This window comes from Micropterus dolomieu, linkage group LG11, assembly GCF_021292245.1.
Source record: "Micropterus dolomieu isolate WLL.071019.BEF.003 ecotype Adirondacks linkage group LG11, ASM2129224v1, whole genome shotgun sequence".
NCBI classification, from domain to species: domain Eukaryota; kingdom Metazoa; phylum Chordata; class Actinopteri; order Centrarchiformes; family Centrarchidae; genus Micropterus; species Micropterus dolomieu.
In genome coordinates, this window is record NC_060160.1 from 13,411,747 (window position 1) to 13,424,726 (window position 12,980).

At 41.0% G+C, this 12,980-nt stretch overlaps 2 protein-coding genes across 4 annotated transcripts in view; both read left to right on the top strand.

Annotated features, from left to right (window-relative positions):
* e2f2 (E2F transcription factor 2) overlaps positions 1-3,450 on the top strand; it is a 14,421-nt gene extending 10,971 nt beyond the window's left edge. The window contains exon 7 of one of the 2 annotated variants that reach the window (XM_046063625.1): positions 1,584-3,450. In XM_046063625.1, the coding sequence (XP_045919581.1) occupies positions 1,584-1,858 (275 nt within the window). In that variant the 3' untranslated portion in view covers positions 1,859-3,450. The remainder of the gene's footprint in view (positions 1-1,583) is intronic. The other variant, XM_046063626.1, reaches the window with a different exon arrangement.
* A 5,025-nt stretch (positions 3,451-8,475) lies between these two features.
* The window catches only part of asap3 (ArfGAP with SH3 domain, ankyrin repeat and PH domain 3), a 25,801-nt gene continuing 21,296 nt past the window's right edge, over positions 8,476-12,980 (top strand). Inside the window, exons 1-2 of one of the 2 annotated variants that reach the window (XM_046062593.1) lie at positions 8,476-8,865; positions 11,997-12,069. In XM_046062593.1, the coding sequence (XP_045918549.1) occupies positions 8,740-8,865; positions 11,997-12,069 (199 nt within the window). In that variant the 5' untranslated portion in view covers positions 8,476-8,739. The remainder of the gene's footprint in view (positions 8,866-11,996; positions 12,070-12,980) is intronic. The other variant, XM_046062594.1, reaches the window with a different exon arrangement.

Consider the following 12,980-nt stretch of genomic DNA (forward strand, 5'->3'; position numbering starts at 1 on the left):
TTCTGGAAGAAAACCTGATGGAGTCTGCAAAAGACCTGAGACTGGGACGGAGATTTGTCTTCCAACAAGACAATGATCCAAAACATAAAGCAAAATCTACACTGGAATGGTTCACAAATAAACATATCCAGGTGTTAGAATGGCCAAGTCAAAGTCCAGACCTGAATCCAATCGAGAATCTGTGGAAAGAACTGAAAACTGCTGTTCACAAACGCTCTCCATCCAACCTCACTGAGCTCGAGCTGTTTTGCAAGGAGGAATGGGCAAAAATTTCAGTCTCTTGATGTGCAAAACTGATAGAGACGTACCCCAAGCGACTTACAGCTGTAATCGCAGCAAAAGGTGGCGCTACAAAGTATTAACTTAAGGGGGCTGAATAATTTTGCACGCAAGTTTGAAATATCCAATAAATTTCGTTCCACTTCATGATTGTGTCCCACTTGTTGTTGGTTCTTCACAAAAAATTACAGTTTTATATCTTTATGTTTGAAGCCTGAAATGTGGCAAAAGGTCAAAGTTCAAGGGGGCCGAATACTTTCGCAAGGCACTGTATGTAGCAACTTGAGGCTACATTAGCCACTTGCATAACACAAACAACAACAAATCAACTGTCCAGTACGAGTCCAAGTGCTGTGATAAATCGATGGATTACTGTTTTAATAATCTATAAGTGTTATTTAAGGAGCTTTAGAGGCATTGGTAGAACTTTCAGTATTATGCTAAGCTAACGGCTCCATACTTGATGAATAAACATGAGCGATATATCAATGTTCTCATCTTACTCCCTGCAAGTGTTTCCCCAAAATGTCAAACTAGTCCTTTAATATACATTTATTCATCTAGCTGATGCTTTTAACCAAAGCGACTTACAATTGCTGTATATGTCAGAGGTCGCACACCTCCGGAGCAATTAGGGGTTAAAGCTGATGATACACAGAGCAACTTTTAGAGCAACGGTGCTGGGCAATGTTGCCATCAATGGTAATGAGTTAAGATTACTACCTTAATTCCCTTCTTCCACCCGCCCTGTCCCACCGCTATCCGTTGAAAACATGGTCAGGCTTGGCACCAGCAACATTGCCCAGCAAAAAGTTGCCCCGTGTATATTAAGTGTCTTGCTCAGAGACACACTGATGTCTCACAGTGGATTCGAACTCAGGTCTCTCACATCGAAGGCATGTCTTATCCACTGCTCCATCACCACCCCTCTTCTCAAACGATCAGTCATTTAAACATTTCATACACTTAGACTTAGTGCAATTTAAAGTGCCATACAAGTAAATTTTAGACAGAAAAAAGCCATTGTCTAATGAGAAGTTGCTGATATTACTAAATAATGAATAAAAATTAATACAAAGGATGAAGTTGAAAAACAGAACTTTGAGAAGGATTAATAAATGCAAAAACTAAAAGAAGAATAATCACAACTTTAAACATTAAAGGGATAATCTATGGCTATAAAGATACGTATAAGATACGTTTTGAACTTCCGGTGGAAGTGTAGATCCTTATCCTTTGTTCTGCAGTAGGAACACACACCATTAATTAAACCAACCTCTGCTCTGTCCATATTCTAAACACAGCCAACTTGTCTACAGCTGCTCCAGCCACCTCCTCGGCTGCAGCCTCCAGTTCCTCTCTGCTGGACGTCGAGGGTCTGCTGGGTTTGCCCCCCAGCCTGCTTCAGATCACCGAGGACCAGCTCCCTGGTACCTCTTTCACCCCAGACCCCAACACCCCCTTTGTCAATTTCTCTCCACCTTTGGACCATGACGATTACCTCTGGAGCCTGGAGGATGGCGAGGGAGTGTCAGATTTCTTCGACACATATGATCTTGGAGATCTGTTGAAGAGCTGAGGTATAGAGGGGGGGGGGGGGGGGGATTTAGGGATATTTAATTGACTTCTCGAGGTAGGAAATATTACACTATGAAGCCATCACTCTTTGTTTTTGCCATGTCTGTTTTAATGTCAATGATTCCAAAGGAGGAGTTACCCTCTTTGTTTGTTTTGATAAAGTAAAAATCGTTTCTACAGATGATTGTAAAGAATGATCACAATGAGAGGTTGGGTGAGGCTGAGATTGACACTGATGTGAGTAAATCTCCAACCATTCGGAAACACTGTTTGAAAGGCAGGGATTGTTTGGGATTTTCTGTCACGTTTTCAGATTTGCGCTACAAAGATAAAAATGTATAAACTTCTACAAACACAGGATTTCTTATGCGTATCACATCACCAGCAACAAATCATTTGATGTATTTTGGTCAGGTGATCAGGGGGTGTTAACAGTGTGACAACTCAGGAATTTTTTTCTTTCTTCCTTGTTTCTAAAGTCTAAATGTTTGTGCCACTGTTTGGCCCGTAGGGGGCAGCCTTGTATTATGTCAGCTTTAACTGCCATGCAGCTTTAATGGATTCAATCACTGGATAGGAGTAAGCTAAAGCCATCAAGAACCATACCCAGGGTGTGTTTTTCATCATAGTGTCTTCAACATCGACTAAATGAAGCTGTGAATAACGTGTTTAATACCATTTCTTTTAGATCCACAACACTCAACAGCTTGAACATACTGTATCGTGCAAAATCTGATGTTTTTTTGTTGTTGTTTTTGAAGGTGCTAATGTTGATCAGGTTTTTGCTCTCCTGCCTTAAGCTTTATGTCAGGCCTTGTACCTGTTGCGCTCTGTGCCAAAATGTGAAAGGTAGCCATGACAGGCGACTGACAATGGGTATTTCGTGAACAAGTAAGAGCGTCACACTCACACATGTTGGTTTGGCAGCTTTGTTTCAAATCCAGGTGCTCCTCTATTGATGTGAGTTTGCTGATTTTAGTAGAGGATTTTTTATTAAATAACTGCTATTGTATTTCTATGGAAATAACCCAAAATAAATTAAATTCAGCATCTGTGTTGCAGGGGGTTAATTGTAATTTAAGTTTAATTAGAGTAGTAAGTTTAGCTTTTGTTGAATGAATTGCTTTTAAAGGCATCCAAGGTCAGCGCGGCTGTAACTTTTATCTGTTAAAGTTTGTTTTGGAGCGTCTAGACATTTGAAAATTTGAATTTCACGCTGATGTTTTTTTGGCTTTCCCTCTACGCTGCAGAGATAAGCTACATGTCCTGTCCTAACAAAACTTGAAAAATGTGTATTTGACAGCTTTGGAAATAGGTGTCTTGGTGTGTGTGTGTGAGGTTTTTACAATGTAGATTATAGAATTTGAATTCAGAATTTGTAGGTATTTTTTTAATGAGCATTATTTTTTCTGGTATTTGTACAGAATTTGTTTTGTATTTATACCTATTTTTCTGAATGCATTGTTTTGAAAGTTGATACTGGCCTTTTTACAAGGCACTGTTTTTGTATGACATGCAGCACTTAATATTGTGTAATGTGTGGTCTGTTTGAAATGATTAAATAAATACTAAAGCCATGGTTTACACTTGGAATTGTGCTCTGTTTTTATTTTACTCACTTATCATGTCAGAAACCTTTAGTTCCTGTAGACATTTTTTAAGTGTAGTTCTTCTCTTTCAACAGAACTGCACTGGAAAGACATCTACATCAACATGAATGGTAAAACATGATGAGCCTCTGCAGTGTATTTCTTTATGTGACCTGACTCTTCCTGGAATTAAGCTCTCATAAGACATAAGAGCTCTCATTTTTTGTTGGGGTTGCTTTGCAAACAAGCTCACAAATGGGACTAGACTCCCAGGAGGGAAGATGTATGTATAGAATTGCAAGTTTTTGTTAACTATGACGTGCAGCTGTCAATCTCCTGAAATACAGCAGTGTAGGAACAAAGCTCACTGACTGCCCTTTGGGAATGATGATCTAAGATCAAATGTGCTTATCGCTCGTGATACAACATGCTAGCTCAGTTCTCTCTCAAGAAATTCTTTGTCCAACCTATGTTCACCTATTTAGGCAGTTTATGACAGGAAACACAAAGTTATTATGGTCGCCGCAGTGGTCAAATGTTTCCAACACGGCTCAAGTGAGGAGCAAATAAAAGTTTGCCACCACAGCAGTTTCCTGCAAACTCTTGTGTCTGTTTGCTTCTGAACCAACATCAGGTTTCATTAGAGCTAAGTGTCTATTTACAGATGTTGTGCAAAACAGCTCATGTGTTTAACAAGAGCTAATTAACTGAAATGTCACACACCACATACCCATACTTGGCCTTTGGCTGTGTGTTGTACATGCTATCTAAACAGCAGACTACCTCAGTTCTGTTTTATCAAACCTTGAGACCAACCGCTGTGTGAACAAGGGACTGAAGTAAATATTGTTGACTGAACGGTTAAACTGCCAAAAACTTAAAAGCCTCTTGGTGTGCGTGGCATGGCGTAGCTGAAGTGACAGTCAATGAGCACCACCAACCTGTGGCCAAAACATTGCACGTCTTTGTTTAGGGCCACAAAGTGACACAACAGTAGTATTATATTCATTAAGGGTGGGAGCAATTTAGTAAGATGTTTGGTGTGTTTAAAGGTCATTCACAATCTCATTAAGAGCTCCTGAAAGCCTTCATCTGGCTTTGGCACAAGGTATGGTTGTAGCAGTCTGAACACGTTGTGTTTGCATGAAAGCCTGGTTCTGTGCAGATTTGGTTCTCCTGGGATGTATAAACAGACTTTGTTATCCATCTAACAGATATTAAATGTATAAATGGAAGTTATCCAACAGGTAGGAGGAAAGAAAAGTGAATCAAATTGTTCTCAAAGTTCCTAGTCAGTGTCTTGAACAACACTTTGATGTTGTGAATTTTACACAACAATGCATTTACAATTGATTATGAATCACAAACTTGTTGGACTACCTGTTCCCGGTCTGGAAAAGGATCTGTTGTCATACCAACTGTGATGACTGGCATGTTGGAGAGGTTGCCTGTCTGAGGGTGGGGTTGACGGGCAGCTACAGCACAAATGTTGCCAGCTGAGAAGCCATGCCGCAGATGACACGCATGACACTGGACTGAGAGTGTAAGTAAATAAGTAAGTAAACATTATTTATATAGCACCTTTCACAGACAAGAGGGGTCATAAAGTGCTTCACAGTAAAAAAATTAATAAAATAAAACTAATAAAAACAACAACACATTAAATACAAAACCATATGGCTAGTTAAATGCTTGTCTAAAACGATGTGTCTTAAGGTGTTTTCTAAATGTTTCCACAGAGTCTAAGGCTTTCAAGGCTAAAGGAAGAGAGTTCCAGAGCCTTGGAGCCACCACACAGAAAGCACGATCACCTCTTGTTTTAAAACGTGTTCTGGGAACAGTTAAAAGGTCTTGGCCTGAAGACCTCAGAGACCTCAGAATCTTCTGATTCTGAGAGCGACCAGAAGTGTGTGCGTGCAATAGATCCTGGATGTAAGAGTAATAGTTAGTTAGATAGTTAAAATGCACTCTAAAACCAATTGGAAGCCAATGAAGAGCCTTAAGCACAGGTGTGTGTAATGTGTGATCTCCTGTTGGTCTGAAAAAATTCTTGCAGCTGCACTCTGCACAACTTGCAGTTTGTCCATGGAGGATTTGTTTAAACAAGTGTACAGTACATTGCAATAATCCAGACGAGAAGAAATAAAAGCATGAACAAGCGTCTCCATCTCTTCTTTATAAACCATGTACTGGACTGAGACTGATAGTGCTCACTCAACTGAGTCATGCACTTCATGCATCTCTCAATGTCAAGCTCTTTTTGCAGCAGAGGTGTTCCCAGTACTTAGTGTAACTGTGCAGGTTCTTGAAGCACATTGTTTTCAATAGGGGCCCTGTCCTGTTCAAAACACTTCATGTGCTTATTCCAATGGGAAACTTAAGACTTGTGTTAAACAATAAATCAAACCCCTGTTTCTCCCTTTTACTCTCACCAATCTTCCCATTACCAGTCATCCGCGTCGACCAGAAGAGGGGGTATTTTACGGTAAGCCCGGGCCTCCTGGCTTGTCAGGGGCAGTAAATTGATAGCAGGACTTGTGGAGCTGAGTCAACAAGCAGAGTCGAGAGGGAGAGGGAGATTTTTCGGTGGGAAGTTGGAGGACCTTGTGCTGCCTGCAACTCCACAGGGCTGCTGGGAAGCAGCTAGGAAATCCTGGCAGATGTAATCTTTACTGGAAGATTGCGCTACGACCTCTGTGTGCGTCAAAAGTGAGGCTGCGTTTAGTGTACCTCGCTTCCTCACAGCCTAGACGCCACTGCTCACAGACTACGAGGGGACTTGAAAAATGAGAAATGGTGTGAAGGAAAACAGACAGAAAGCCCTTCTTGATGCCATAAGTAACGAATAAAATTAGCATTAGCACAGGCAGGAGATCGAATGTAGATATGGGAAATGACAATGAATAGGTAGGCCTATGTGGTGTATGGGAAGGAAAAGGGTGGAGACAAGGAGGGAAAACATTAAGTGAGTCACTCCAGTTTGTATCTTCAGTCTATGAAGTTTCTCTCTATCTCTTTCTCCTTTCCTCTCTCATTGCTGTGCATCCTCCCTCCACCTTCCAAACTTATTTTCCTCTGTCAATTCCCCATTTCTTCTGCCCCCCTCCCTTTCCTTGGATTTGCACGCTCCGGTATATGTTAGTGCATTTCCTGAGCAGACCGGTTTGTTCAGTTTTACAATAGGACCCAGGCTGGAAGGCTGGCAGACGCACAAAGGCTCTGCTTCTTTACAAGGGGCCGCAAAGAAGCTGAAGGAGGGTATTGTTGGGACACAGCAAGCCTCTGCATTACATCAGCCCAGACGTGCATGCAAAAAATGACATGCATGAATAATGAGCATACAGACACACATATGTTGCATATATTATAACAATTAGACACCTACATGTATCTACATGTGTCCATTGAAACTGTTTATATCCACCCCTTTCCCTCACTGATGTTCTTGCACGCATACAGGCATGCAACAGAAACAATGATAAAAAGGAGGGCTGGGTAAACTGGGTCAGGGAAGCTATTTATGTGTCTCTGCTTTGTATGGAGTTTGTCGCGTGCCCTCACTTCCTTACAAAAGTGGGTGTTTTAGCTTAATGATTAATAGGTTAAAGAGAGGAATTTTCAGCTTTTCTTCAGGAGACTTTAGAGCACATTCTGTATTTCCTTAACTTGTATGGAAAAACACGAGAGATATGTGTTTGATTCTTGTGGTGAATTTTCACTTTGTGCTTTCAGAGGAACATGTTTGATAACCACTCCTTGAAGCTATCGCTTTAAAGGCTGTGCACGTGCGTGTGTGTGTGTGTGTGTGCAAGTACAACACAACACAGATATGAAATTGTGTGCATGTGCATTTTGCTGTGTTGTTTGTTGAGCGAAGGGACTTGCGACACAAAAACAAGTTTGTCTATCTTTGTGAATATAAACACAGCACCACTGTGAGAACACACAGTTAATACACATTGTTCAGACTATTCACTGAGTGGCATCATTAAACAGTTATATAGAACAGATAGGGTAATACCCTTTTACCACAAACAACAGTTTTTTTGGATCAATATAGTGAAAAAAAACTCAAGTTGTGTATAGAGCTGGGACTAATTTTCCCTTTATAAAGCTTATGTAGGGTAATATGTGGTTTTGTGGTAAAACCAAAGGGAGCCACTGTATTTGTTGAGGCTTCCTAAAATCACCCATCTGCAATTCATAGTGTATTGTATCACAGCTCTGCCTGAGGCAAGGTTCAGTGATACACCTCTTTTCTTTCAGTTGACAGGCTTGACAATGCCAGGCATGCAGGAGTTATGTTCTACACACAACTCTTGAATTTCTTTCACCTCTCTGGTGCACTTTTTCCTTTTTTTTCACTCTGTGAAATGATTTCAGGAGTAGGTCAGTGGGCAGGGGCTCCAGAAATCATGCCTAAGTGAAAAAATGTCTTTTCATGAGATGAAAAGGAAGAGGAAGAAGCTTTGGAGCCTTTAGCCAAGAGGATCAAGGTGCAAAAACTCAAAGAGGTGTTGCACTTGCAAACTCCTGATGAAAGGGCAGTTTCAAAACTGCAAAGCATTGGTTTGAGAAGTGATGATTATGTGCTAGAACTGCTTGTGATTCAGCTGTCTTTTGTGCAAAATCTCCTTAACATTAAATAGTCTTGTTAAGACTTTTTTTTTTTGGTAAAACATAAGCGTTTTTAGATCTATTATTCGTTATTCACTCATACTCAGTATGCCGCTACCTCACTGCAACAATCTCTCTCAGAACCATCCCGTCATCCATTGAAATTCCGCTCCTTCAGTATAGCCTAGTCTGTGAATGAGGCATTCTGCAATCTGCATATCCATGGCGACCACACTGCAGACTCTGGAGTTTGCATAGAAATGAGGAGTAAAGAATGAAAAAGACAGGGCAAGGATACACACACACACACTCTTTCCTCTCCCTCTCTCTCTCTCTGCAGTATGCCAGAAAGCACAAACATTCCCACGTGATGATGGAGTTTACCCCCTCCCTCATTGGGCGGACAATACCGCGCTGGCGCACCTCCATATACACACATTCGCAGAGTGGAGTCTAAAATGAACACACAGGTCCGCTTTTAGACAACTTTTAACCTTAAAGAGGTCTTGGATATTAACACTCTGTGGAATACATTCTCTTTTCTGTTGCCTTCTTGCACACACTGGAGGAGTTACGTTAAAGCCTAGTCTTTTTCTTCAAATGGGAATTACATACGGGCAAGAAACTTTAGCTCACTCTTCTCCTCAGTTATAGTCAGACGCGTTTCGCTCGAAACATGCCGGAGCAAATAAGCATTTCGGACTTTGTGGTCCTGACAAACGAGGACTTGTCTTCGCCGGGGACTTCAAGTTTTCAGTCCAAAATGAGTGACTGTCGGAACACCGTTTCAACCGTGGAGGAGGTGAGAGAGGTGGAGGGGAGGCGTTGAGACGGAGACGCATGCACCTTTTGTCTGTTTACCTGTCCATAGAGCATTAGCTGTGTGTAGCTCTGGCGCAGGAAGGGCTTTACACTCACATGTAGGCTAGCAGTTACTTATCTTAGGTGACAGTTTTTGCGGTTTTAGAGCACTGTGACGATGCACCATTATAATTAAATTGTTAAAACTGTTTCTTTTAAGTTTTTTTTAACTTTGTTTCCAGGTGAGCACAGCATTCTGAGATGGAGACTTTGTCCCTGGTTTTGTATTTAAAACAGTAATTTCACTCCAAAAGCTGCAGCCTAAAGGCTAGGCTACATAATGCTGACGGCAACGGGATACATTTATATATAGGGGCAGGTGCAAGGTGCTTTTATTTGGACAAACTGGCATTGGGGCAATTTCTGTATGTCTATGGGGTGCTGATTTTGGGGTGACCAGGTGCTCTTAACTCCTGGTAGAAAATGGGACTAAGATTCTGGTTCTGAACTGGATAACTTGACAGTTCATTGCGAAGATCACAGTTAAAATTGCAAAAAGAACAAATGGAGATGGACATTTCAAATGTAGTTTGAAAAACCAGCCACTGTCAAGTCAAATTCAATGTCAAGAAAACGGTCTTGGCCACAAATTTGAGGGCCTATGTTTCAAGGAGTAGGCTATAACATCAGACTATAAACTGACCCAGGGAAACAAACACTGAACATTTAACTTAGGGGAAAAAACATTGCTGAGAAAATAAAACCCTTTGAAAGGTCTCCCGGAAGTGTCATATTAAGAGGATTTTGAGTTGGGGAACATAGATACGCTCCCATGCTGGATGTTAGCACTCATGGTAATTCAGTGCAGGCTGGCCTGGTTCAGCAGAAAAGTAAAGGTTACATGAGGTAATGTAACAGAGACAGTTTACTTGGCTGTGTCCTCCGTCTCCTGGGAGTCAAACTGAGAAGGGACGCAAACAGAACACACACGGCACAGCAGTAAGTGTGGCCCTTTGACAAAATAAGGTATTGTTTTTGTGAGTTTAAGCATGCATGCACGTTTGTCCATTCTGGCAGGCATGTCTGTGAAGACCAGTTTGTGCATTTTTGTCTGTTTGAACTGGTACTTTGGCGTGCAAAGTAGGGTTTGAGTTTGTTCTCCCAAAGTTCCTGGGGCCAAGGAGGAAACAGAGGGCTGCCATGAACTCGGCCGTAAAACAAATAATCCAAGTGTGCACAAGTAGATGCTTCCTTATCTGTCTTCCTTGTGATAAAACAGTGTGGTTCACTGTTGTAGTGTAGCCCAAGTTTGAGTTCTCAGTTGAGTTGAGTTTTCAGTTGGAGCTCACATTAGTTTGAATCATGGTTTTGCTGTTACAAATAATACTTTTTCTAAAATGATATGATAAATGTATGCCAATAATTTTCTTAAAAAGTCTGTGAGAGGTGGAAGGTCTTCATTAAGCCTTTTCTGGATAGAAACTGACTGCTGAGCAGAAATGGAGACAGCAGAGTCCAGGGTTTATAAAGAGAACACTTTTAGACAGCTGCCTGATGCATTTATCTTGGCCTAATGTCCTTATTTATGGCTGTGACGTTCTGGAAAATACATAGCTGGGATAGCTGCTCTAGGGAGGGACATGCTGGAATCCTACATGGGCAGAGAGAGACAGACCTACACACAGATGTAAATGCAACAGTCCCTTTATAGAGAGATCCATGGTTATTATGTTTAGTCTGCTCAGTTGGGACAAGCCTGATTAATGGCTAGGGCAATGTGTGGGCATGTATGTGGTTGACGGTAGCAGGCAGGGAGATAGAAACACCATTTACCCCCACACACTCTCTGCTGCTTGTTACTTATTACTCCTGATTAGAGGCAACGATAGAGCAAGAAAGACGGATAAGTATTGGTTTCATTTCCTATATGGCTATAAGCTATTTTCAACTATATATAATTTCCATGAAAGTTTTTATAAAGAACAGCTCTGAAGTTTTCTCCTATGGTTAACACTTTGAAATGAATTCCTGTAGATTTTCCTGCTGCGAAGTGTGTCATGGTGCTAGTAAATGCGGTAAATAAGGATCAGATGTCTGTCCGTCATGAAATATTAAGCTTTACTACCAGCAGTCACACACACACACCCTGACAGCAGGTGTACACAACCTTGGATACGGGCACAGAAATACACTGTAATAGTCTGTGAAAGCCAGTTTCTCAACATAAGCACAGTATGTGACACGTGGTGTGTCGGTCTGTTTGTGTGTCCTTGTAGCCTGATTTATTTCTCAAAATTCAACAAACGCAACCTGTTTTGTTGACCTGCACCAGCTTGTTTCCACTGTTTCTTCCCCAGTCTGCCAACCAACTTACCAAGCAGAGGAAACTACTGCAGCATCAGCGAGCAACTCCCATCTCCAGTCTCCACTAAATCACTTTCCCATTCATTGTCTGCAGAGTCACATTACACAACGCCCACACCGCCTTTCAATTAGTGAACTAACACTTAGGGAGTGGATCTGACCGGGAAGGACCGGGGGACGTAAACAACACCATCCAACAAGGCAGAGTCTCTGCTAAGTCTCAATTAGGGGCTCATTAAAGCTATTTCTGGTGACACATAGGTGGAGTGCAGCTTGTCTAGTTCGACGTAAGAAGAGGCCTGTGTGAGGAGAATAAACATGTTGTTTCAAACCTTGTCAGTTTGGAAGAGTTTCAACCTGAAAGGTGACAGTCAGTCAGACAGGTGAAGCAAATGCAGTGACATCATTCGGGGTTGTACGTGACAAGACAGACTATTGTCTTGCCGGCGAGTGCTGACTCAGCTGTTCACCTTATCCACACACCGTGAGAAAACTAAGCATACCCATAACACACACACACATATCTACTGTAAACACATACAGTAAAGCAAACACAAGTCAAACAGGGAATACAAACATGGATTTACAGAAAACTACTATATTACTATACTATAATACAAAATATATAGATATCACAATAAATAATTTTATATATATATATATATATATATATTGATTCATACCCACCCCTAGGATGGAGTTATTTTAAAAGTGGAAACAAACATACTTACTCACTACATACTTACTTGCCTCACTGTTTTATTGCAGTCTCTGGAGATGGACCACACAACTCTACTGAGGATGAAGAAGACGATCAAAGCAATACACTCTTCTGGACTCTGTAAGTGTCAAACCATCGCATAATATCATCTCATTTACACATTACATTACTGGTCTAAGAAAACAATCCCAACTCAAGGCTTACTTACTTGCTCTTTCTGAACTTTAAACTGTTTTACATGGTGTTTATCATTGGATGGGGTTTGCTCAGTAGGCCCAGTAGCTGTTACGATTTCTTCCATATCACTTTGAGGACTTCTTATCCATTTTGTCTTATAGTTATTTGTTGGAAATATTAGTTTGCAAAAAAAAATTCAACTTAAGGTCTACTCACAAGCTTTTCCAAAGCAACACAAAAAACACAGTAAAATAACCTTGTTTTGTCAAACAACAGGAATGAATGTATAACTTGTAATATTGTACAAAAGTTGTAGTGTATTAAATAAATTTCAACTTTTGACAATTTACAAAATCTATGAAGAGGGACGTCTGTCCTTGGCTGTTGACCGATATACACTCACCGGCCACTTTATTAAGTACACCTGTTCAATAACTTGACACAAATAGCTAATCAGCCAATCACATGGCATCAACTCAAAGCATTTATGCATGTAGACATGGTCCAGACAACTTGCTAATGTTAAAACTGAGCGTCAGAATGGGGAAGAAAGGGGATTTAAGGGATTTTGAACGTGGCATGGTTGTTTGTGCCAGACCGGCTTGTCTGAGTATTTCAGAAACTGCTGATCTACTGGGATTTTCACACACAACCATCTCTAGGGTTCACAGACAATAATCAGAAAAAAAGAAAACTTGTTAATGTCAGAGGTCAGAGGAGAATAGGCAGACTGGTTCGAGATGACCGAAAGGCAACAGTAACTCAAATAACGTTACAACCAAGGTATGCAGAATACCATCTCTGAACGCACAACACCTCAAACTTGAAGCAGATGGCCACACGGGGTGCCACTC